This window comes from Podarcis liolepis, assembly GCF_965112155.1.
Source record: "Podarcis liolepis genome assembly, chromosome: 8".
NCBI classification, from domain to species: Eukaryota; Metazoa; Chordata; class Lepidosauria; order Squamata; family Lacertidae; genus Podarcis; species Podarcis liolepis.
This window is the reverse complement of record NC_139560.1, coordinates 73812522-73839462: the sequence shown is the minus strand read 5'-3', so window position 1 is coordinate 73839462 and position 26941 is coordinate 73812522. Positions and strand designations below refer to the sequence as shown.

Sequence of the window (26941 nt, the reverse complement as noted above, 5' to 3'; positions counted from 1 at the left end):
ATTGGTCTCCCAAGCGTAACATGAGTTGATGCAATTCCCCTAAGCAGCTTCTTGCCAGCTGGCTTGAACACTGAAGATTGCTCCTCTCCCCATCCCTACTCTCAAAACTGCTTCTTTCAGCCCTTCTTTTCATACTGCTCTTAGCCAACGGCTGGTGGACATGATTGCCACTCTAGTTTCTAAGAATATCAACCATCAAGTAAGCCACTGAGCTAGCCTAGATAAGTTGTCGTTTCATTTTGCACAACACGACAGCAGGCCAGACTTCAATTTCTCATAATTTCCTTCCTTCCTTCTTAATCACCTACCATTCCTATGAACAGCATCTCAGGGTACTCTCCAAGGGCACATTCACTTGTTCTGCTGCTCAACGCCTACCCTTTGACCCTTTGGAAAACCACTCTTTAGCTTTAAACAGGAGCAAACAGCAATTTGTGTTATAGCTGGATTGTCGTTTGCTCCTATTTAAAGCTAAAGAGTGAGTCTTTTCTTGGAAAAGGTGTAAGGGAAGATTGAAAACACTCTGACCCATGCCTAGAAAGCACATGCCAAGCATGGGACAAGCAGGGATCTGGACAAGCATTACATGTGATGTAACAACAATAAGAAAATGGTGAACCTGCTCAGGGCAACTTTGTGTCTGCATTTTTCTCTATTTCCTCACCTCTCGTATATTACTGATTTTATTTTGCAATTGAAAAAGGTACTATTGTAGCACACAACAGGCTCTCAAAAACATTAAGGTTTGTGGGCCCTTTATTCTGTCTGATGTTTAGTGCCCTAAAAGTTTACAACCTCGTTCTGAGAAAACCCATTCTCGAAAGTTCACCTTTGAGGTCAACAGTTTCATTATAACTGAACAACGCAGGAGAGGAAATTCAAAAGCGCAGTGCTGGGAGATATACAACCAGACCCATAAACCAGTTAGGTGAGCATAATTACCTGGAATTTTGTGAAATGCAATATAGCCAAACCAGCTTAAAACAACAACTTAAATGAATGACAGCCTTGTGTGTGTAACCTGTGGTTTGTCCTACTATATTTATGTTTCCGATCCGTTATAATCTCATTTACAGACCATTGTGTGCACATGTCAGTCCTATTATACATCTTATGAACTATGCAAGTCCCTGAGCACCAAGCTTTCATAATCCACACTTTTTCCACTAATGGAGATGTGTGAAGCCAACTGGTTCAAACATCATGCTCTTAACTAATGTTGAGTAATACTAGGCTGAACATGCTTTCAGTTCCCAAAGCACAAGGATTGCCTGTGCTATGATTCTCTTCACAGACTGGCTTAGATGTAATTTATGAAGCAGGACTCCAGAGATGAACAAATTCCTCAAACTTGCTTGTTCAGGCCATTTCAAAAAGTCAAAAGTTGACATTGCTGGCATAGTTAGGGCTGGGTGAAACTGTTGATTTTGATTTTCTGACTGTTTCTCATTTTTACAGTCTCAGTGTTCAGTTCTCCATATTTCTGTCAGTTTACATTAAGATACTGTCATGATGGAAATCCACCAGCATTTTAATGTCAATTTTACCTAATACAGTGGTACCTCGGGTTACAAACACCTCAGGTTACAAACACTTCGGGTTACAGACTAACCCAGAAGTAGTACCTCGGGTTAAGAATTTTACCTCAGGATAAGAACAGAAATCACGTGCTAGTGGGCCGGCGGCAGTGGGAGGCCCCATTAACTAAAGTGGTACCTCAGATTAAGAATGGTTTCAGGTTAAGAACGGACCTCCGGAACAAATTAAGTTCGTAACCAGTATTGTGTTTTTGTGTGTTATTTTCACTAATATATACAATTTTATGCACACTTTCCCCATCTACACAAAATAGCTGGAGAACTTTGGTGAAAAATTAATCAAAGTACAAATTCTGAAAGATGGGTGTGTTTCTTCCCAATTCATAGACATGTCAACCCTAGATATAACTGCACAGCAAGAGGCCCACTGAAAATGTGGAGGCAGGCTGATGGTGGCTCTAGCTCCAGCAGATGGGGTCTGCTCCATTATCCAAGCACTGATATAAGATCTGAGAGCCAGTGTGGTGTAGTGGTTAAGAGCGGTAGTCTCGTAATCTGGGGAACCGGGTTCGCGTCTCCGCTCCTCCACATGCAGCTGCTGGGTGACCTTGGCCCAGTCACACTTCTTTGAAGTCTCTCAGTCCCACTCACCTCACAGAGCGTTTGTTGTGAGGGAGGAAGGGAAAGGAGATTGTGAGCCGCTTTGAGACTCCTTAAAAGGGAGTGAAAGGCGGGATATCAAATCCAAACTCTTCTTCTTCTTGATGGCTACATTCTTATCTGAGCAATGTTATGTGATAATTACATTGCTGGAATGGCTACACCAGACAGTTAACCATCCCCAATAGATATAGATATAAAGGAGAATAGATATAAAGGAACATCAGCTGCAATTTCTTTTGTCTACAAATATAATAATAATTAATGATACCACACACACAATCCAAATTTGGGTCAATCCAAATGACAGTGACAAATTTGTGTTTCTGCCCATGCAAATTCAATCGGCAAAACATGTTCGGACTGCCCTGAGCGTTACCTCTGCTGTGTGTTGGTTATTAGTTTATTCATTGCATAGATTTTCATATAATCATAGAGTTGGAAGGGAGCACAACAGTCATCTAGTCCCAACACCCTGCAATGAAGGAATCTTTCATCCAACATGGGGCTTGAACCTGTATCTCTTCTTTCTGCTCACTCAAAGCAACTCACAATGCAAGACAGATGCAAATTAAAATTCAAAGGAGATAGAGGCAGCGGGGAGGAGGGAGAGCAAATCAAGAATAACAGAAATTAATAAACTAACCAGGTGGTAAACAAATACTTGCCTAAACAAAAAGTTCTTCATTATGGCCATAAAATCATCACACAGTGCAGAACAGACACATATTATTGGGCAGGGACTTCCACCACTAGGGAGATGCCCTCCTCTTGTGTTCCCACCAGAAATACATCAAAGAGAGATGCTCTCTAGATGTTATCAGTGATTGGGCACTGGGAAGTCTCAAAAGGGACAGTATTTTAAGTATTCTGGACATGAGCTGTTTAAGGCTTTAAAGGTGAGCCGTTTTGTGTATTTCTGATGCTATCCATCTGCATTGCCATTTGACATGTCAGAAAATTGATGTGCCATTTTATGTGTCGGTGATTTCATAATAATAATAATAATAATAATAATAATAATAATAATAATAATAATTTATTATTTATACCCCGCCCATCTGACTGGGCCTCCCCAGCCACTCTGGGCGGCTTCCATAAAAACCAAAAATACAGTAAAATATCACACGTTAAAAACTTCCCTGAACAGGGCTGCCTTAAGATGTCTTCTGAATGTCAGGTAGTTGTTTATTGCTTTGACATCTGCTGGAAGGGCGTTCCACAGGGCGGGCGCCACTACCGAAAAGGCCCTCTGCCTGGTTCCCTGTAGCTTTGCTTCTCGCAATGCGGGAACCGCCAGAAAGTCCTCGGCGCTGGACCTCAGCGTCCGGGCAGAATGATGGGGGTGGAGACGCTCCTTCAGGTATACTGGACCGAGGCCGTTTAGGGCTTTAAAGGTCAGCACCAACACTTTGAATTGTGCTCGGAAACGTACTGGGAGCCAATGTAGGTCTTTCAAGACCGGTGTTATATGGTCTCAGTGGCCGCCCCCAGTCACCAGTCTAGCTGCCGCATTCTGGATTAGTTGTAGTTTCCGAGTCACCTTCAAAGGTAGCCCCATGTAGAGTGCATTGCAGTAGTCCAAGCGGGAGATAACCAGAGCATGCACCACTCTGGCGAGACAGTCCGCAGGCAGATAGGGTCTCAGCCTACGTACCAGATGGAGCTGGTAAACAGCTGCCCTGGACACAGATTTGACCTGTGCCTCCATGGACAGCTGTGAGTCCAAAATGACTCCCAGGCTGCGCACCTGGTCCTTCAGGGGCACAGTTACCCCATTCAGGACCAGGGAATCCTCTACACCTGCCCGCCTCCTGTCCCCCAAAAACAGTACTTCTGTCTTGTCAGGATTCAACCTCAATCTGTTAGCCGCCATCCATCCTCCAACCGCCTCCAGACACTCACGCAGGACCTTCACCGCCTTCACTGGTTCTGATTTAAAAGAGAGGTAGAGCTGGGTATCATCGGCATACTGATGAACACCCAGCCCAAACCTACTGATGATCTCTCCCAGCGGCTGCATGTAAATGTTGAAAAGCATGGGGGAGAGGACAGAACCCTGAGGCACCCCACAAGTGAGAGCCCAGGGGTCTGAACACTCATCCCCCCCACCACTTTCTGAACACGGCCCAGGAGGAAGGAGCGGAACCACTGTATGACAGTGCCCCCAGCTCCCAGCCCCTCAAGATGGTCCAGAAGGATGCTATGGTCGATGGTATCAAACGCCGCTGAGAGATCCAGCAGAACTAGGAAACAGCTCTCACCTTTGTCCCTAGCCCGCTGGAGATCATCAACCAGTGCGACCAAGGCAGTTTCAGTCCCATGATGAGGCCTGAATCCCAACTGGAAGGGATCCAAATGGCCATTCTAGGGATTCTCATGACTCTAGCTTAGGTCCAGACACTTCAGTCATCTCCTGATGCAGAGTTCTGGGTATTTGGAAACCTTTCCAGAGAGGAACCAAGTGATTTTGCCCATCTCTAACTAAGTATTAAAACAACTGCTCATTAGATCTAATTTGCAGTGTTCACTCCAGAGCCAACAACTGAACAACTGTAATGTCCTTCTCAAAGGACTGATTGAACATATGTTTAAAGCAATAGCCCATACAGCATCATCTGTTATCTATCTTTGAAACTTGACATCATGCATATGAATAGTAGGAACACCAGACTGCTATTTTCTGTTTCTTTTGGAAGCAGCTGTTTTCAAGTTGCATCTAGTGTCGAGTGGGATAAACCCCTTGTAAGAACATTAACAGCGGAGAAAATTAGCAGAGCTCTGTGCTATGTGTCAATAGCACATAAACTGCAATCAGAATAAATGTAAGAATCTAAGTCCATTCCCAAAATAGTATTGACACATAGTTTTCCCCAGGCATGAAACTGGCATGGGGAAAATTGCACCCACTGAATTTATGGTCAGCAGACTAGAGGGTGGAATATGGACCAAATTCCTGCTATTCTCTCTTCCCCCTGCAGCCCCATGAAATCTGCTTGGGGTGAGTTGTCGCCCAACATGCCAGAGTAGATTCAGACATGTGAAAGCTTGAGAACGGATGGATAATCACACACACACACACACACACACACACACACACACTATGCTTCCTTCCTAATTCTGCTGATAGAAGCCTTACCAACAGCAGATACAACACATCTCCAAACCTACGTGAAACCTACTTTGCAAAACATTCCCTCAGCATGAGCAAAATAAAGCACCAGGCTAAAAGCAGCAGCAGCAGCACATGTGACAGGTTAAAAGGCAGGAAGGGAAAGGACAGTATATTCTGTCCTATTCATGGAAATGGAGGGGGCACTGAGCTTCACTTTCAGTCACAAGACTCTTCAGTCCAGTTTTCACTAGGACTTCATATGCCCCATGCTCCTTCGCCTGTTTGAACATCTCTTCTGGCATGAACCCAGTCCTTAACTCTGAAATGTACAAAACAACATGCCTGAAGGAATTTTAACAGCCTTATCAGCCTCAACTTGTTTTACCTATGGTGAAAATTCACTACAAGGGTTGGGTTTCATTGACATTTTGATCATACCCCTATCTGTTGTCCAGGGTTGCCATATTTCAAAAAGTGTGTGTGTGGGGGGGGAGAGCTTCTTTTTTGCAAAATCTCAGGGGGAAATGAAGTTTATGAGCTATTTTTAAGGGAAATCGCCAATTACAACACTGCCGACATGGGTTGCCATATGTCCAGATTTTCCAGATGTTTCAACGATTTCCACATGGACACCGTTTCCAATCGCCAACTACCAGCTATGTCCGGGAAATTCTGGATGCATGACAACCAACTGGTTGACCAACTCTGGCCTGTCGTAGCTTCCCACAATGCTGAGAGAGGTGCGTGTTTATTGACTCCTATCAATTCAGGAAGTATAGGTTACTGATATCCGTTACAGCAGCCACATTTGCACAGTCAAATCCTGGCTTAAGCAGAGATATTCATGATGCACAGCCACTTTCTTCCATCCCGATGGAGGTGAAACAAGCAAGGGATCCACAGTTAACCATGGCTTCCTGTTACATCAGAACCAGGAAACTATGGTTAACAGCATCTAAGCAAGCCAGAATATGAAGCCATGGAAACTGGCTTCCAGATCCCGTTTACTTTGGAGCCATTAGTTCAGATGTAATGGGAAGCTATGTGTTACTGCTGCTTCTTCCTGCCTTGCTCGCAAACTTGTATGCATGGAGGAGTTGAAATGGGGAGCCAAAGGGCAGCTTATATCTCATTCATTAAACTGAGATTTGTTTGTGCAAATGTGACTACTAGTTCTACACTCCTCTGACCAGCACAAAAAGTAATAATTCTGACAGAATTAAGCTCAATTGTTGAGGGGGGAGGGAAACAGTTTAGATCTCCTCTTGCCCAAGTAGGTTTAAAGGGTGTCTGACTCTCGCCTGTAAAGCTGAAATATTTCCTTCAAAATCCCGTATTCTGATATAATATGAAGGCATAAGGCACTTTGATTTACAGCTTGGGTTACAATGGCCCAAGCGGACTGTCATAAGGATTTTTTAGTGATGGGTTTGAAAGTGTCAACCTCAAGCACTATTTCAGACTCTCTCACCATGAACTTGCCTAATCCCCATCAGTTTCTGCAACCTGACACTTTTTAAGATACTCTCCCGGGGGTGGGAAGCCAGCATAAAATGGATTGAGAGTTTGGGCTGATAGCATCTGACATGTCTGCTGTAAAACTCTCCAGTGCTCTTCCAGGTGGCTTCCAAAATTAACTAGTCATCCCAAAATGTTTAGTGAAATTGGCGGCTGATTTAATAGGTCCCATTAAAGCCCTATTTATAAATTACGCTGATATTGTTAGTGCTGGAGTTCTATAATAAGTCATGGAACGATCACTGCACCTGTCAGAATAGCACACCACGATAGCCTGATCAGAGTATGGGGTAAGGAATTGCTATTTTTAAAACGAACAAACAAATGCAACATTGAAAAGTGTACATTTTTGACAAAGCCTCTCCTCCTCCAAGAGGAGAGGTGATGTGGGCGGGACGCGATTTCTGCATCACGCAGGGGGCGTTATACCCCCTGCCCCACTCACCTGGCTGGCGCACCATGCCCACAGGTAAGCGCCCAACCGGGCGGCTTGGAGGGGGCGTGGTTTGCAGTTTAAGATACTGCTGCGCCAGCCATTCTGCCTCATTTTCCGCCTTCTCATCGCGTGTCACCCACTCTTCACTCCCTTAGAGCTTAGGGCTTAGTTTTTCTCTTGACCTTGCTATGGACCTTAGGTTGGTTGCCCAGGGGGACTAGTAGGAATTTTTCCATCTGGCATTAGGCCTTTTGGTTTTTTCACCTACCTCGCAGCAATCGTCACAACTTTCTTGGTATTGGCAGTTAGGTTAGGCACTAGAATGTGTTGTTGGTGTGTGGAAGGGCTAGGTGTGGCCATCGCCTACCCCTTCAAATTTGGGTATTCCGTTAAAGGAATCCGGCGGTCATGGACCCTGTCCGATGCCTGTGTGGCGGGGGGCCATGGCACGACCCTCGGTGACATCAGGGGAGAGTTTATGATGTATTAGCATCAACAGGTTCCACCTTCTGGTGAATAAACCCCCTTTGGGTTCACCCCTCTCCGAGTGGGTGGAGTCAATCTGTCGTGGTCCAATGCCTAACCTTCTCACTTGCTGTAATCAATAAAGTTGTGGCCTTTTCTTGCCCATTAACCTTATACTCTGTGTCTGTGTGTCTTCATTCCACAAAGCGGGGATCGTGTCCTCGAACCACAACACAACACATATGAAATACAATGGCAAGACAAGTAAGGGTGAAATTTAACTTTCATAGCAATCAGTGACAATGTTTTCATGGGTTTTACTGGAGTTTGCTTGCACCCAAAATTGTAATCAGCTGCATACATTTTTGTTTGTCTTAAAGAACCTTTAACACATACAGTATCTTTAGGCCTCTGCAGGAAAGTAGCGGTTCATTTATAAAAATAAAAGTTCATAGCTTTTCATTTGGAAGAACTTTTACCAATAATAATAATAATAATAATAATTATAACCCTTTGCAAGAGCTGCATTGGATGGAATTTGGAATTGGACATTTGGGAAATTTAATATGGGATGGATAAATACACATGTTTGTTGTTTAATTCTAATTTTATCAGTTGGCAAGTATGCACCAATTAGTAAAATGTGACATTGTCTGACAAGCAAGTATGTAGGGGCTACTGAACCATGTTTTGCATAAAAATTAAAATCTGTACAAAGCCCAGTCCCCTTTGCTGGCTGCAACAATAAACACACCTCGGTTTATGTCTTAGGTCAGAATTTCATTCATCATAGTAAATGCCTGCACTTCAAAATTTTGCATCTTAGGTGGGGGAAGCAACTGGTTGGGGAAAGTTTAAGCACCCTCCATCCAATACTCCATTGTCCCCTTCTCTGATTCAGGGAGGAAAGACATGGGTTTCCCGTGAATCTGTCAATTTTGCTTTCTCTCAATATCTTGTTTTCCAAGTTCAGATCTCCAAATTTCCCCATCAATTTGCAAAAAGTCCTCGTGAAAAAATTCATCAGGATTTTAAAGCAAAGCTATCCCAATATACATGTTTATATGTGCAAACTTTACCATAGCAAAATGCATCTTTGTATACATTACTTGGCTGGGAAATTGTATCGCAAGTGTCACTTTTGAAGGATGGCTGTGTTTCAGGTCAATATTGTTTTGGAAAGTACAAATTAAGCAGGTTCACCTTTGAATGTGAACCGAATCAAATTTCTCCCCCATTTCCATTAGTCCAGTGTTTTCCCCCATCCATGCAGTTCATCCTTATTCATCAACAAATCCTTAGAAAACCCTTTAAATCTATCGCTGACCCTCTCTCTCGCATCAGAAAATAGCACTTGTGACATGCCATGAAGGAAGAAGTGGTAGAAATTCATTGTGGTGTGCACTATTTGCTGATGTTTAACAACAGCCATAGTGTGAATTTAACAACAAATGCACTCTATATGATTGGACCAGCCATTTGCATATATATTGCTGTAGTTTGGAACAACAACCTGTTACTTATTTAAGGAAATCATGCAGATAAATAATTACCAAAAGAGGTGTGTGTGGGGAGGGGAGGAAATCATTCCTTTGACCTTAGGAGCTGGATGCGGCAGCAAACTTCTGCTGGCATAAATCTTGCTTTGATGAAGTCAGCTATAAATGTCAGTCCAGTAGCTGTTCAACAGGCACAGTTTTCATGCTCACAGTCCGTGCTTCCTGGCTCCTTCTTAATGAAGTATCCGTTATGCATTCGTTATTCGGCATTCTATCATCCAGCTCCTTCCATATTTTATTTTTATTGTCTGGATAGAAGCGGCACACTAGGGACACATTTGCTTAAAAGTGTGCGCTTAGTACTCAAGGATGCAACAATATCACTTATCTTAAAGTGAAATTACACCCATGCAGCCTGTGCGGCAAAAGATTCTTTCATCATTACGACTTCCCCCTCCCATTAAAAAATATCTAAGTAACAATTGAGCCATGTTAATCTGATATATAGCCTAATATAGCTGGTCCTCATGCCTGTCTTAATTGTTTAGAGGCACACAGAACATTAGTGGGTACAACTCTTACATGAGTCAGCCATCTTTGCTGGAGTCTGGAAACTGGCACACACACAAAAACACACACTTTTAAATGTGATCATATCACATTTGAAGTAGAGGAATAAGAATTTAAGAATCTACCCCATGGACCAAACTAAAGATTCATGTAATATCTACAGCATGCTAAGACTTCAGCTAAGAACAAAGCTCTATTATAACAAATGTACAGCTTCAGCTGAGACTTTTTGTTGTTGTTTAGTCGTTTAGTCATGTCTGACTCTTCGTGACCCCATGGACCAGAGCAGGCCAGGCACTCCTGTCTTCCACTGCCCCCTGCAGTTTGGTCAAACTCATGCTGGTAGCTTCGAGAATACTGTCCAACCATCTCATCCTCTGTCATCCCCTTCTCCTTGTGCCCTCCATCTTTCCCAACATCAGGGTCTTTTCCAGGGAGTCTTCTCTTCTCATGAGGTGGCCAAAGTACTGGAGCCTCAGCTTCACAATCTGTCCTTCCAGTGAGCACTCAGGGTTGATTTCCTTCAGAATGGATAGGTATGATCTTCTTGCAGTCCATTGGACTCTCAAGAGTCTCCTCCAGCACCATAATTCAAAAGTATCAATTCTTCGGCGATCAGCCTTCTACCTCTCCCCATATCACAGTGCTTTAAAATGCTTACACCCACATGGAGCCCATGAGCTCAAACCACTATAAATAATTCCAGGTTAGAAGATTCCATGGCATCAAACTAGACATTATGATGGGCATAGGACTACAGTTGTACATTGGTTCTTGAATGTAATCCATTCTGAAGCACGTTCAACTTCCGAAACATTTGAAAACCCAGGTGCGGCTTCCGATTGGCTGCAGGAGCTTCCTGCACTCAAGCGGAAGCCGTGCTAGATGTTCGGCTTCCAAAAAACATTCAAAAACTGGAACACTTACTTCCAGGTTTTCGGTGTTTGGTAGCCAAAATGTACGAGTACCAAGGCGTTCGAGAATCAAGGTACGAATGTACTGCCACACCCATGCAGAACTTCTCTGAGGCCCAGGGTGGGAGCCCCTGGTCGACAGGGAGGCACAGGGACTTCTTGGCGGGCCCCTGGTGGGGTTTAGCCCTTTGAGGCCCTGGGTAAATGTACTTGGCTGACCCCACTGACTCACTGCACAGGTCTGGGTACTGCTGAAAACAACACCCCAGGTCATGTTCTCTCCTTTGTCCTTGCATAATGTATTTTCACTTTGCCTGCGACACAGCATCCTTAAATTGTATGCTTCAATTGCTATGTCACACCGGGGGCAACCAATACGGTAAGGCAGAGGCCAGTGGAATGGAGCAAGGTCATGGAAATGCATGGCGTGACAATGACTTGTCATGAGCTAAATGAAGCTACATGTAACAAGAAGTGAGGGGAGAATGCGACGTGGGTCTGTCAGTTTGGATGGCAGCCTCGCGTTGACTGCAATGTATGGTTTGGCCTTTATTCTCTTTCCTTGGTTGTCTCGAGCACGAACTGTCAGCCATGGGGGGCAAGGGCAATATTCCTCAAGGAGTATATTATTATATTCCTTAGAGTTCTTATACATTGTACATGGCGTTGTACTGTATGGGCATCTGCAGGATACCCAATAATGTAGTTTTAAGGGGTATAATTAGAGATAGAAATATCTGTCAATTTCTGTTTCCTTCTGTTTCTGTTTTCCAGCCTTAAAATTGGTTTGCCCAATTTCTGCATATGTTTTAATTTTTTAAAAAAAGGCTGCATGAACATTGATTTGATTTTTTATGCACATTTCTCATATGCAAACATTTGCCAAGAAAACACATTTTTGCAAGTAATTTTACCTTAACAGAATGTCTATTTTTGTACATGTACAAAAAAAATTGTGCTGTACACACATTTGCATGCACTTTTCTCTGATATAAACATTTTGTATGCATTCTTTGGTTGGGGAACTGCATCACAAATTTTAGAGAAGTGTAAATGTGGAAGGGTTTGTGTATTGGTTTGGTTCAAGTATTGCTTTGTGAAATGCAGATTTGGTAGTTTTGAACTAAAATGCAAACTGAATGAATTAGGTCTTACTATAATTAGTGAAAGTCACACTAAAATATGCAGTTTACCTAACTGAGGAAGAATCTATCATCAAATGATGAAGTATATATATAAAAAAAGGGTATGACACAATCTGCTATAGGGTGATCAAAGGATAGAATAGAAACACATTGCCTCATCCACCACTACCTGCTCAGACTCATGTCAATTCTTGAATTGTGAGGGATGAAATGTCCCTCTCAAGATCTAGCTGTGGGGATCTTTGCATCTCTGACATATTGCTTTCTTTCTCCTTCACCGAAAGCCAAGTCAGTTCTCTCTGTGTGAGTACGCATGCAAATGATAAGAATGACAGGCAGGGAATATGACACTGGAAACTGTCTCTGAATTCTAGCATACCATTCAGTTACACGGATACTTTTGATGAAATATACAAAATGGGAGTTACAGTGAAGCTTATTCTGCTCATATGAAACTACCATTTTGCTTCCTAAGATTCACACAAACACACACAATAGCTCTCACAAATATGTATAAGAAATTACCGGTATTTCCAAAACAGAAATGCAATCACAGCTAGCTCTCTTTCCTCATTCACACATGCTTCTTAAATAAGCAGAAACCATACAAAAGGATCCACCATGTCAGATTAACCTTTCAAGGTCACTCAGCACAACAGAAAAGTTGCGAGGAAGGTAAGGGGTCAGAAGACACAGTGAATGTAATAATATCTCCTATAACAAAGCCTTTAGAGTTATAGAAACAGAGGCTTTATTCTTCCAGTAAATAATTTTGAATTGCTTTACAAAGCTATAGAAGCTAGACTGAAGACAAAGAATAGTTTGAATACATTTTGAGGCTGAAGCGAAGCAGGTCTGGACTGGGTCAGTGCCTGAATGGGAGAGCCTAGGAACCAAGTGTACGCTGCCTTGGGTTCAATGCCGGAAGAAAGATGGCATGTAAGTTTAAGGGGAAAATACATTACAATACTTTAAAAGATAGCTGAAATTGTCAAAATGGAGGCACCCTCTCCTTTCAACAACTGCCCCATCATGTGGATCATTATGAGACCCTTAAATTGAGATTGAAGCAGCTCAATCTGGATGTAGACCAATGTCAATGTATTACTGCTTTCTGGGGACGCGGGTGGCGCTGTGGTCTAAACCACTGAGCCTCTTGGGGTTGCCGATCGGAAGGTCGGCAGTTCAAATCCCCACGACAGGGTGAGCTCCCGTTGCTCTGTTCCAGCTTCTGCCAACCTAGGAGTTCAAAAGCATGCCCGTGTAAGTAGATAAATAGGTGGTGGGAACATAATTGGCATTTCTGTGCACTCTGGTTTCTGTCACAGTGTCCCGTTGCGCCAGAAGCAGTTCAGTCATGCTGGCCACATGTCCCACATATCTGTGGACAAACGCCGGCTCCCTTGGCCTGAAAGTGAGATGAGCACAGCAATCCCATAGTCACCTTTGACTGGAACTGTCGGGGGGACTCCTTTTTATTACTGCTTTCTATTGGATCTTTGATTCTACAATCATTACTGCTTTTCACTATCACCTAATCTAGACCCAAGAATTGCTGTACCACTTCCAAACTGTGCCAAGTTGGTTCTCCTGACACAAAGTGCCATACATTATTTATCCAGAAAGATGCATCAGTGCATTGAGGGAGGCATCCCGAATCTTTAAAATGGGCATGTGAAAAGTACTCTTGACAAGCAAACGTAATAATCAAAGTGTAATAGACTTGTTATTTGTGCAAACAGGAGTCACTGGGGTGGGGGGTGGGAACCACAGCAATTTAAACTCAGCATATAGAAGAATAAATACGACCATGAATTTGCCACACAAGAAAGTTCCAAGACATTTCTGAAAATTAAACATTCACTCAGAGGCTTTGTTGTAAGAATTGGCAAAGCAAATTCTGAAGCTTATCTAAACATGTTAAGGCTGAAATCCAAATTGCTTTTGCTAGGCTGGTGGTAGATTGGGCAGAGGATGTCCTCTGCTCAGTCCTGCCTGCCTCCACCAGTGTGGAACACCTGATTCTGCCTGGTTGGAAGTGCTGTGGTCACTCATGAATGGCAGCCTGCAGAAAACCATGAAATGGGGAATTCTTGAGGGATGGAGAGACAGAGCTGGCCAGGAATTCAATAGACCCTGTGCCAGGTCCATGGTCATCACATGGTGGTTTCAGACACAATCCAGAGACAATATTCGCATCAGCAAAATGATTTGCCTGCCCCGTGTGGGTGTGCAGTGGCCCTGCTATTTAGGACTAGTTTTTACTTAGTCTAAAACAAAACCAAAAACACCTCATTCTGGTGACCTATCCTTCAAAGATTGCTTACTATTTCCTCTGCAACTGTTGATAGCTTCCTTTTTAAGTCACAGAAAACCAATGTCAACAATTCTGTATAAAAAACACGACATCCAAAAACATGATTTCATAGAAGTTAGACTACAATACACAGTGGTACCTTGGTTCTCAAACATAATCTGTTCGAGGAGTCCGTTCAACCCCTGAAACCATTCGAAAACCAAGGCACGGCTTCCGATTGGCTGCAGGAGCTTCCTGCACTCAATCGGAAGCTGCAGAAGCCACATTGGATGTTCAACTTCTGTAGAATTTGAAAGATTTAAGCTGCAATCCTATGGTTACCTGGGAGCAGGTCCCATTGAACTCACTGGGGCTCACTTCTGAGTATAGGATTGTAATGTTAAAACACATGTACTTCTTTCATACAACATTTAGTCCACTGAGCTTTTTAGAAGACTAAACATTTACCTTTCCCACGTACTGGGGTTCGGAGCCCATGTATTCTTCCAACACAAAGAACTGATTCCACACCCAGCCTCGCTTGACCCGCACGGCGGGTGTCCTCCTCTCTGGTGCTGTGACAACATTTCCCCTCAGCTCACCTTCTAAAGTCTGTTGCGGTTGTGGATGAAGTGGCTTTAAGAGACCTCCATCGAATAGGACCCAGAGAACCAGGGATAAGCAGTTCCTTGTAAGCATTGGCGATGGTTTCCCTACAGCAAGCAATTAAAAACTCCAACGGTGAATGCCGAGCTGAAGAATCCAGGTTTAAGGCTGTCCGTGGGCCTCCACCACTTGGCTCCCGAGGTTTTTTTTATTGCCAAAATGCTAATGCAGACATTAATCCTTCTGGTGACAAGGTTTCTGCCGCATTAAATTCCATCGAAAGAGACCTATAAAAGAGATTTACATGGCAACATGAAATTATATAAAATTACACTGAAGTATTCATCCAAACTCTTAAGCACACCTAGTTAGTTTCTAAAGACAGGGAGCGAGAGACAAACACGTTGTGGAGGCTGATATCCTTTTGGCGTTTCAGACTGTAGCATCCCGTTACAACAGAACACTGCGTGGGGACAAGAGGAATGCTTCATTCTGCTTCTGCTTTGTATTATTTTAGTGTCTGTCTGAAGAGAAGCACGCAGCCCGCCCTTTATGGCCCAGTTATAAAATAAAGCCGTTACACACCAGTGAATTCAGATATTATTTACTCAGGATTCATTCGGGGGAAAGCAGAAGGGGGAGCACTGAGAGAAAGAGTAAACCTATCAGTAGGTATGGTAGTGTTGCTACCTACATCACAGTGTCTGTGTGTACACACACACACACACACACACACACACACACACACACACACATTTATTAAAGTGGTTGTATTTGCTTAGGTTTCTACAGATTTTTTAAAAAGTAGTCAAGAGACAGAACTTTGGAGGAAGAGGAAGAAATGCAGGTATCACTCTTGTGAAAGGAAAGGGCTGTGGAGGAGTTGAAGGAAATGAGCAAAGTGGGTAGAGAAATGGAGAGAGTCAGAGAGGAAAGCTGTTATGAGAAGAAGTGGGTGTACAAAGACCCTGGATGAAGGATGTCTGAGGAGGTGGGGAAAGGGCAGGAGATAAGGCAGGAAACTAGAAGAAATTGCAGGAGATGGATAAAAGGTAAAGAGGTAAAGTTAGGTAAAGGACCCCATGATGGTTAAGTCTATAATAATAATAATAATAATAATAATAATAATAATAATAATAATAATAATTTATTATTTATACCCCGCCCATCTGGCTGGGTGTCCCCAGCCACTCTGGGCGGCTTCCATAAAAACCAAAAATACAGTAAAATAGTAAAAGGTCTAGTCAAAGGTGACAATGGGGTTTGTGACACTCATCTCACTTCAGGCTGAGAGAGTTGGCATTTGTCCACAGACAGCTTTCCAGGTCATGTGGACAGCATGACTAAACCACTACTGGCACACAGAGTGCCTTGATGAGTGCCAGAGCACATGGAAACGCCGTTTACCTTCCCACCGCAGCAATACCTATTTATCTATGTGCACTGGTGTGCTTTCTAACTGCTAGCTTGGCAGAAGCCGGGACAGAGCAAAATGGAGGATAGAAAAGTACTTTAAAGGGGAAATTGGGGTGGAAAGAGTGTGTGTGTGTGTGTGTGTGTGTGTGTGTGTGTGTGTGTGTGTGTTCTAAACCTCTTAGAGCCTCTGGATTAGCAAATACTGCCTAAAATGGGGAGGCTGTATCACAATACTGAACTATGAAACTCCTTGTCACAAGGGAAATGCTGTGGCAAAGAATTTAGCAATTTTCAAAGATGAATTAGGTATCAGTGGAAAGTGAAGTCTGCAATTGCCAACTGATTATGCCAAATTCTGCCTTCAACTGACACCATTTGTGACTGAATCTCTCTCTCTGCACCATCATTCTGTGTAGTAGTCAACCACCTCAAGCGTGTCTCAGGGGCAGAAGGTTTGAGAATCCCTGTTGCAGAACACAAATCATTAGCTCAACTAGTTATAAGTAGCTATAAATAATTCTGTAAATCAAGCATACCTGCTGGGTTCAGAAAGATAATCACACAATTTCTACACTTTCTGAAGTTTAGTGAGTTATCACACATTATAATTTTAGAGCACAATCCAATGAGAAGTTCTTATACAAGTAAAATTGCAAAGAATGGAAGCTGTCCCATTCAATATCTTGATGGATTGAACCCGAACCATTCACTCACTAATGTAATGAGTAACACATGACATGCAAAATAGCTATATAAAAAATGTTTTCCAACTGCATTCTATAATTAGAGATGTTTTTGTGCACATTTATGAATCCCTCTGAATAATTGTAGCTATTTATTAACTTGATAACATTAAAAGGATGTAATTAAGTATTTCCACTATTAAGGACAAATAGAAGAGATTTTACTTAATTTAGGGCTTGAATTAATGAGCACAGCGACACAGAAGCTTTTAGTTCATTTTGGGTGGAACAAATGGCAGATAAGCAACAGGCGGTTTGTTGTTGGTACTATTACTAGTAGTAATAATAAAAACACAAGGCATACATAGCTAAGTAGAGGCATTTCCCAAAGATTCCTACATTAGAAAGACAAGTTATAAAGGGGAAAGGAAATAGAATTTGCAAGGAGGAGATAGCATCCATCTGAGTGAAGACCAAAGAGATTAAACTAGTTGTTCAACTGCACAAGCATTAGCAGACAGCGTGATGGGGGAGCATCACTCACCTGTCCTCCAATCAGTCATATTGTTGCTGCTTACTGGGACGTAAAGGGGCAGGGCAGGCTGTTAAAATGACAAGTTGAATGCTCATGAAATGCTGTGTCTGAATGCACTGTATTTAAAATGTTGTAATGGGGAATTTATCTTCGGCAAAGAGGTTGCACTCTAGCAAATGCGTCAGAGAAGGCTGGTTATTTTTCCTTTAAGGTGAGATAAGCTACCTGATGACTAATCTCTGGGAACTGGAGCTGCAAAGCTCTTACAGCAAGAAGCTGAAAAGTGAGAAGCCTGTGTGCGCTTGCTGGAGACAGCTAGTAGCAGCAGTTGCAGAGACATTCTGCCATGATGAACAAAGCTCAGTATCTCCCTTTGGGAAAGTTTACTGAACTGCAAAAAGGACAAAACCTCACTGCTTGCTAGGAGTAAGTTACTTTATTTTGTAACATTTATCTTATTGCAACTGGTATTCAAGACTGTTCCACAGTAAAGTATTGAAGTGCATTCTTATGGTGGAGATCAGGGGCACCATCTGGGGGGAGGGAAAGGGTCCAGAGCCGCCCCCATATTCTCAAAAAATTCTGCAGCAATCCTCAAAACCCAGGATGAAGATGCTTGGCCCTGGCACGTCCCTTTGAGGGTCACCAGAGTGCCTCCCTGGAAGGCGTGTTGGCGATCTCTGACAGGGACACATAGGAAATAGAAATATGTCATTTCCTGCTGCAAAGTCATCCTCAAAACAAAGCATTTCACTGTCTCCCCTCCACCATAACAGTAACTGGAACCAGTTTAGGAAAAAGTAAAGTAAAAGAAATGAAGTTTTGGAAAAAGGAAAGGATTATAATGCTGGATACATAAGGGAAGTGGGAGGATAAACCTTTCTCTTATCCCATTTTCCTCCCCAAATGACCTGTAGGAGATCAGTGGAGCACTGAAGAGTGCAGCCTTGCCAAAGTTAATTTCACCTTGGTATATGATGAATCATGCCTAAAACTAGATTTGCCAAGGGCTCTTTCCACATGCAGCTGCTGTGGTATGGATGTCACTGCCTTGTGGCCTGACCCCACACTGTTGGGTAGTGTGTATGTGACTGCCTTTACTCTGCATACCTTTAAACTTAGGATGGTCATGTGTTCTACTTTACAGAGGACAGGCCTCTATTTGAGTGTGTCCTCTGTTTGTGGGCTGTTGAAGTCTGATTTTAAGATAAGAAACCAGAAGGAATAAAGAGTGAGAACATTGAAGTTTCCCATCAACAGTTAGTAGCACCTGGTCAGCAGACTGAGCAAGCAGACACACCACTCTCCATCTAACCCTGTGGTGCCCAACGTGGGGCACGCGCCCCACAGGGGGGCAATTTGATTTTTAAGGGGGGCAATTCAAGAATGAGTTATTAACAGTGAATGGCCTTTTAGGCTTCTTCCACATGAATAAGAGTTCACTTTTTGAATAATAAGAATTATATGTCACGGGGGGTGGCAAGCAGGGTTTTAGAGATGCTTAGGTGGGGCATGGCCAAAAAAGTTGGGAAGCACTAATCTAACACAATATGATGAGATGTAAAGATTTTTAAATATGCACCAATACACATATGCAAATTTGTTACCTCTTTTGTTCACTTCTTCTGATGCAATTTCTCTGCTCTGACATTGTATCTCCCCCCACCAACCCCCATTCATTTTTCCTGTTTTGCAGATGAGTAAAATGGTAAATCACACTGGGCCCATTATTTCGGATGCTGTTAAAATGAGAGTCTCTCCCATTTTTCTTATGTGTGTGTGGGGGGGGGGGACCAAATGTTCACAAGTCAAGAAGCGTACAATAAAGTCTTTGAAATTGTTATTTTCTCCTAAGATCAAATATTTGCAGAGCTACTCTTTTTATTATATTGTTCTTATAAGTAACTATTATACTAATATTAGTTACTTGTAGGCTGATTTCTTTTATCATTACGGATATATAATTAAAGATTCTGGAAAATCTAAGTTCTGAGAAGAGAAGAAACATAATCTATGGTTATTTCCACCCTGAGACAGGAGAAAGGTTTGTACCGACACCCACACTAAAAATAAAAGTTCAGTTTAGTTCCCCTTCCACTAAAACTGGTTTGTTTCAAGATCTTAAAGGGCAACTAGATATATATGCAAAGTAAGTGTAAGTGTGTGTGTGTGTGTGTGTGTGTGTGAGAGAGAGAGAGAGAGAGAGAGAGAGAGAGAGAGAGATTAATAAAACGAGAGATTAAAGGGCAGTGAAAATATGTTTAAGTTAAAATGCCTGACTGATCCTTGTGTTCAGAAAGGATTAATGTGTGGTATTTGAAGCGGAGAAGAAAGTACAGACATCTACTCCATAAAGTTTGCATTTCACATGAAGACTTTCTTAGCAATTTTTACAAGGCCTTTCTTCCACCACTGGACTCTTTCCTGGGTCGTGCTTAGGGCAGTCCATGAATAATACACAAACACATCCCTGCTTGTTATTGGGTTGTCTGCCATTAATGGCAGGCATGTAAGCGAAGCACCCATTATATTTTGGCCTGGTAAAAGTGCTTGGGTTTAGTACATGTGAAATGCATTTCTTTCAACCACTTTATTTATTTAAAAGATCAGAGGGCTTCCATACTCCTTCCTTTTTAATGCACACATACACTATACGGTATTACAATCAGACCAGGCTCATCAATAATGTAATTTCCAGGTCCGGCAGATTAACAAGCACCAGCCTTCAGCTCTGCGGCTGCTGCTACCTGCCTAATTTGGATGGCAAAATGTCAACAACAAATACAGCCTGCTGTTCCACAACCCTACCTTCCTGTATCTAGATTACAGTGGGAAATAATTATTTAGGGTGGTGGGGTCTTCAGAACAACACTTTATGATTCCATGGTCACCCCTAAACCATTTGCTGCTCAGTTCAGCAGCAGCTCCCAGGGAGGTTCTATTCAATGCAGAATGCTTCTCTGTAAATCTCAGCCTCAGGCCATTTCTGTCAGTCAGGGGAGATTTTAAGGTATCATACAGGGAACCAAAAGTAATGTAAAGAGATTGACAGGCTCAGAAGGACACCCCCACCCCTCTGAGGCTGGAAGATGGCATTCAAGCACAAATATGAAGCATTTGTAATCCATTCTCCATTGTGCGTGTTCTCTGTGCAGGGAGAAAAGAATGGCTTTTCTTAAGCATGAAGCTTAAGGTATTGTGACATAGCTCACACAACCTTTCTTCCCATAAGCTTCAGGCCTTGTTTATCTGTGCAAATGGCAGATACCAGTACAAAATTGCTACTGGACTTCAGATTGCAAGAGTTGCATCAAATGGACGGATGCTTCCCCACAAGGGGGTGGTGGTGGTAGGAATTCCTGCACATGCAGAGCTATGATCTCATAAGGTTACAGAAAGAGCCATGCTAGACCAGACCAGAAATTTATTTGACTGGATGAATCCCAGGGTGGTATTAAGATTGCCGGAAGCAATATCAACAACCTCAGATATGCAGATGACACAACTTTGATGGCAGAAAGTGAGGAGAAATTAAAGAACCTCTTAATGAGGGTGAAAGAGGAGAGCACAAAATATGGCCTGAAGCTCAACATCAAAAAAACTAAAATCATGGCCACTGGTCCCATCACCTCCTGGCAAACAGAAGGGGAAGAATTGGAAGCAGTGACAGATTTTACCTTATTGGGCTCCATGATCACCACAGATGGTGACAGCAGTCACAAAATTAAAAGACACCTGCTTCTTGGGAGAAAAGCGATGATCAACCTAGACAGCATCTCAAAAAGCAGAGACTTTACCTTGTTGACAAAGATCTGTATAGTTAAAGCTATGGTTTTCCCAGTAGTGATGTATGGAAGTGAGAGCTGGACCACAAAGAAGGCTGATTGCCAGAGAATTGATGCTTTTGAATTCTGGTGCTGGAGGAGACTCTTGAGAGTCCCATGGACTGCAAGAAGATCCAACCTATCCATTCTTCAGGAAATCAGCCCTGAGTGCTCACTGGAAGGACAGATCGTGAAGCTGAGGCTCCAATACTTTTGCCACCTCATAAGAAGAGAAGACTCCCTGGAAAACACCCTGATGTTGGGAAAGATGGAGGGCACAAGGAGAAGGGGACGACAGAGGACGAGATGGTTGGACAGTGTTCTCGATGCTACCAGCATGAGTTTGACCAAACTGCGGGAGGCAGTGGAAGACAGGAGTGCCTGGCGTGCTCTGGTCCAGGGGGTCACAAAGAGTTGGACATGACTAATCAACTAAACAACAACAAACATCCCATGTCCCAGAGTGGACAACCAGATGCTATGGGAATCTCACAAGCAGGACATGAGGCAGTAGCGTCTAGCAATGTTGCTCCTCAACAACTGATATTCAGAAGTATGACTCCTTTGATTCTGGAGTCAGGATATAGCCATTGTGATTAGTAACCTCCATTGTTCTGCCCAACTGGTGACCATCAAAACATCATTGTGGAAGCAAACCCCATAGATTACGTATGGGTGAAGAAGAACTTCCTTTTCTCTGTTCTGAATCATCTATCATTCAGCTTCATTGGACAACCCCTGATGATAGTACCATGAAAAGGGGAGAAAAGCTCCTTTCTATTCATTTTCTTTACACCATGCATAATTCCTAAAATTCTGTCTATGAAAAATATCTACATGAAATATACCCATACAGACATCTACAAATGTACATTTTCCCTTATTTGTTTATTAAATAGAGAACACATACTCCAACATGTTGCAAAACAGAAACATTTGTACATTATCTACTCTTTGTGTAGACCAGGTCTCAGGACCCTTTAATAAAATGTTGATATCAGCATCATGTGCAGGGGCACCAGCTTGAATAAAATATTTGGGGGCCCATATAAGCCTCACCCCAATCTGAGCAATGGAGGTACCTAGTGCTGGTGAAACAGTTTATTCCCCACTTTTTATCCCATGAATTGTGATGCAGTGGATCCCACATATATTTGCTATGTATTCATAGGGCAGTCCTCTATTTGAAGGTGTCCTGCATCTGAAGGTCTATCCTGTTCATGTTCAAGGAAGGAGAAGAGAGGCACTAAAGTTGCTCATCAACAGTCCACATCAGGGATGCAGATTGAACAGGTGCAAAGGCCACATCAACCCTAAAGGTGAGATATATTGAGTTTCTATGTAAATCTTCTAAATTTCTATCTTTGGTTGATGCATTTCTGAGGGGTGGGGGAGACAGTGCCTAAGGTTGTGTAGAAGAGCCCATTAGGCTGCTCAACTCAACAGACAATTCAAACTCCTATGAGTCATGGCTGGTGAGTGTTTTAGAGTGGGTTCCAAGGCTCCAGTACCATTTCTATGGAAAACACTGAGCTGATGTAAAGCCTCAAGACTACACTATCTGCTCTAAAAATATTACCTTGGCAAAGTAAAATGGGCAGAGAACAGAGCTACTCCTGCGGCTGCACAAAACCTGAAGAATTCTGCTGAGACAAAAATGTAACATGAACAATACAACCTCACTGACAACAGTCAGAGGAGTTATAAAACACAGCATAAATTGCAGTGGAGATATTGGGGGGGGGGCATTTCAGCATATCCTGAAATATTGCAACTATAGAGCTCCTGCAACATGCACAATATTTCAAACTCTGGTATTATGTGGGAAATCTAATATGTTATGGTCCCACATTCCAAAGCACACACCACCCCAGAAAAACAAAAACAAAGCACATTTCCTCTTCTTGTGGAGGTTGTAGCAAATTCACTTACCACCACCAAAGCAAGGTGGGGCGGGGAAGAGCACTGTAAGCAAATCAAGGACAGTGCCCACTTTTTGCATACTTTTCGTGATCTCAATGCTCATCCAGCTCCCCATGCAAAACTTTGAAAATGCCAAACACCCAAGCTATCATGCCAGTTTGTGTGAACTGTGATATTTTGATTCACTCAAAATATCTGAAGGAAGCCACAGCTGTCAATTAAGCTTGTCTTTTAAACTTCTTGTAGCAGGTGCTCCTTTTTGTGCTAGTGAAAGTGGTCAAGTTGTTCTAGGACAGCTCCACTCAACTTTTTTTTCCAGTGTTACATCAATGTCAAAGGAACAGTGGGGTCTTATTTCAAGAATACAAACTTTTTGAAGGAAATCTGTATCATTTTGCCAATGATCTAGAGGATTCCTTTAAAAACAAACAAACTGCAAACATTCTCTGTATATATGTGAAATTTATCAATGTCAAAGTCTGATGATAGATTTCCATGAAACCACCTTTCATCTAGCTTACTCAGGAGTGATGTCATGTGATGGAATATAACCCAAAGAAAAACTTGTCCAGAATTCTAATTGACAGTGACTGTAAGATTTCAGATTGTGACTGAAATGTGCCTTTCAATGTACAATTGCTCAAAGCTGCTGTAATGAATGTGAGTCTGTTTTAAGCTTGCTATCAATCTTGCTAATTTGAGCTATACTGTGACTCATTAATAGCTTATCAGACTGCTATGTACTGGAATGAAATAGCATGCAAATCAACTCAAAAGCTTACACTTAAAGGTTTAAAATCTAACTGGCAAAATGCCGGCCATGCTTACAGGAAAAGCCAAGTCAGGGTCTAGGTATTGCATGCTTGTGAAACATGGACCACTTATAAATGCTATCTCCAGCTCCTCGAAAGATTCCATCAACAGTGTCTCCAAAAAAATTAACACATTGCTAGGGAAGACAGGCAAACTAATGCCAGTGTACTGGAAGAAGCAAAGATCATCAGTATCGAAGCAATGATTCTTCAACATCAACTTCGCTGGACTGGTCATGTTGTGCGGATGCCTGATTATTGTCTTCCAAAGCAATTACAGTAGTACCTCGAGTTACAAACACCTCAGGCTACAAATGATTCAGGTTACAAACTCCACTAATCTGAACAGTTACCTCAAGTTGAGAACTTTGCCTCAGGATGAGAACGGCAATCATGTGCCGGCAGCGCAGCAGCAACAAGAGGCCCCATTAGCAAAAGCACGTCTCTAGTTAAGAACAGTTTCAGCTTAAGAAAGGACCTCCAGAACGAATTAAGTTTGTAACTAGAGGTACCACTGTATTCTATTCTGGATTTAAAAATGGAAAGTGTAATCCCGGTGGTCAACAAAAGAGGTTTAAAGACTTTCTCAAGGCAAATCTAAAAAAAAAAAAGTAAAAAAAAGTAGTATAAACACTGACAACTGGGAAACACTGGCCTGTGAGCGCTCCAATTGGAGAACAACCTTTTACCAAAGGTGTCATGAGCTTTGAAGATGCTTGAACTCGGGATGAAAGGAAAAAATGTGCTAAGAGGAAGGCACCCTCACCATGATCAACTCCTGCCCAGAAACCTATGTCCCCATTATGGAAGGATGTATGGATCCAGAATTGGCCTCCATAGTCACTTATGGACCTACCGTTAAAACCATGTTTATGGAAGACAATATTGCTTGGCTACGAGTGATCACCAAAGATTGCAAGGATACCGGGTGGCTGCAATGCATATCTATGCCACCAGATACAGTCAATTGCTTCTGACATATGGCTATTTCCAGGGACCTTTCACTAAGGATGGGCAAACATGTCAATTTCAGTTTCTCTCTGTTTATCCCTTTTTCAATCTTCAGTTCTCCACATTTCCAGAACAGTTTGCAGGGGTTTTTTTAAAGCCCTCATGAAACTTCATCAGTGTGTTAGTGCAAAATTCTCCAACAGAGTGATTGAAATGGGATAAGGACAGACAGGAAGGAACAGACAGAGAAGGTGCAGCTCTTGTGGGTCACATTCAGAGTAGCCAGAGTTACAGGAGATTGCAGATACAGTTTCCTCCCTATCGTGTCTCAAAATATACCCTTTATTCACAATTTAAATGCAGGCTGGTAATGGGAATATCTGAGTTTCTGCACTTTTGAAAAGAAAAATTCCACCTGCTTTCCCAGACACCACTGAGAGGAGAATTGCCATGCAGAATACTTAGTTCAAGGATAGAGAACATTTTGTCTATCAATGACCATTGACCCACAGCAGAAAAAGCAAAACCATCAGTGGCCACATGCAAGTATTAATAAATTGAGTTCTAGGTTGTTCATTACATTATCCAAAAACTGTATACATTTCACTTCATTTATGTATTTCTTACATCTATATCCTGCCTTCCCCTCCCAAATGAGCCTAGGACAGTAAAAAACAAAACAAGTGGCAAATAAACAAACAACATTTAAAACATCTCAGCTCCAAATGTTTGTTTAAAGAGGAGGGTGTTCAATAGGTGTCAAAAAGAAAATAGAAACTAATATTCAAGAGGCTAATTCCAAATGGTAGTTTCTTTCATTGTGTGGAACAGACCTCCTGGTAGGATGGAATCTGTGGGAGACCCTGACCTGCCCAGCACAGAGTATCAACTGGGTATGCTGGTACCAAGCTGTATAAGACTTTATGGAATAATGCCAACAACTTTAACTTAACTCGGTAGCTCATTTGCATCCAGTGTATTGTAATGTCTAGAAAGTTCAAGATCCATCACAGCTGCTATTATTATCATTATTTGTCACATAGAAATCACAGTCATGAAGAACTAGGGCCACTCACCTGTCAGGGAATCCTTGCTTTTTTGTCAGTAGGGTTAATGGCTGTCACCCTGACCACTTCAGTTGGATGGGCTACCACTTACTTCCCAATTCCTCACACTTGCCTAATTATTGTCCAGTAGTCCTTTCCCTGGTGCCACAGCCAATTCCTCACCCACCCAGAAAGAGTTGCACCTGAGAAGTCCACAAGCAAGGTGCACTGGCAACTGTCTTGTCTGCTCCTAGCTCCCCATCAAATGATGTTCGTAGGTGTACTGCCTCTGTGCTTGTTGCTACCATTAGCTAACATGCCTAAGAGCCTTCTCTCTCACAAATTTGTCTAGTTTAAAGCCATTTAAACCAATGTCCCTTTTTGGATCTAGTGCCAGAGACTGTCATACATTAATTATGACTTCTGCGAACATAGAATTACTTTTTTATTATTATCCAGAACCGACAGCCAATCAACATCAGTCGACGAACAAAACTTACACAAAAGGGAGGAAAATGTTTCTCTCTATCACCTTACTTATAAAATTATTAAGCTGTCCGTTTCTAGTTACACCTCCCCCCCACAAAAAAATTTGCTGATGAAACTGGAAATAATTATCAAAAGCAAATTATCCAGCTACGTGTCTGTCAGTCCCTAGGTATTTATTATTATTATTATTATTATTATTATTATTATTATTATTATTTATTTATTTATTTCTAAAACAGAGAAGACAGCTTTGGTTGGGAAGATATCACAACAGTGTTAAAATAACTAAATTTTCCCTTCAGAACTTTCCTAGGGGAGTTCTCCAGGCTTACCCACTATATAACTCTTCAATGTGTTCTTTCTTTAAAGGAAAAAAGAGAGAGAGAGAGAGAAAGAAATTACACTAACTCCCTAAGTAAGAGAAGACAGGATTTTTGCTTGACCTACATGATTAGGAACCCTCAAGCGTCTCTCGTGTGCACTCTGCACATTTCCCAGAC

The 26941-nt window shown here is 42.3% G+C and overlaps 1 protein-coding gene across 7 annotated transcripts in view; it reads right to left on the bottom strand.

Moving 5' to 3' along the window:
* The window catches only part of CDH12 (cadherin 12), a 601545-nt gene that overhangs the window by 143331 nt on the left and 431273 nt on the right, over nucleotides 1–26941 (bottom strand). For 6 of the 7 annotated variants that reach the window (XM_083519265.1, XM_083519262.1, XM_083519264.1 and 3 more), the window contains one exon: nucleotides 14625–15049. The exons of the other annotated variant lie outside the window; for it this stretch is intronic. In XM_083519265.1, the coding sequence (XP_083375391.1) occupies nucleotides 14625–14855 (231 nt within the window). In that variant the 5' untranslated portion in view covers nucleotides 14856–15049. The remainder of the gene's footprint in view (nucleotides 1–14624; nucleotides 15050–26941) is intronic. 7 annotated transcript variants of the gene reach the window in all.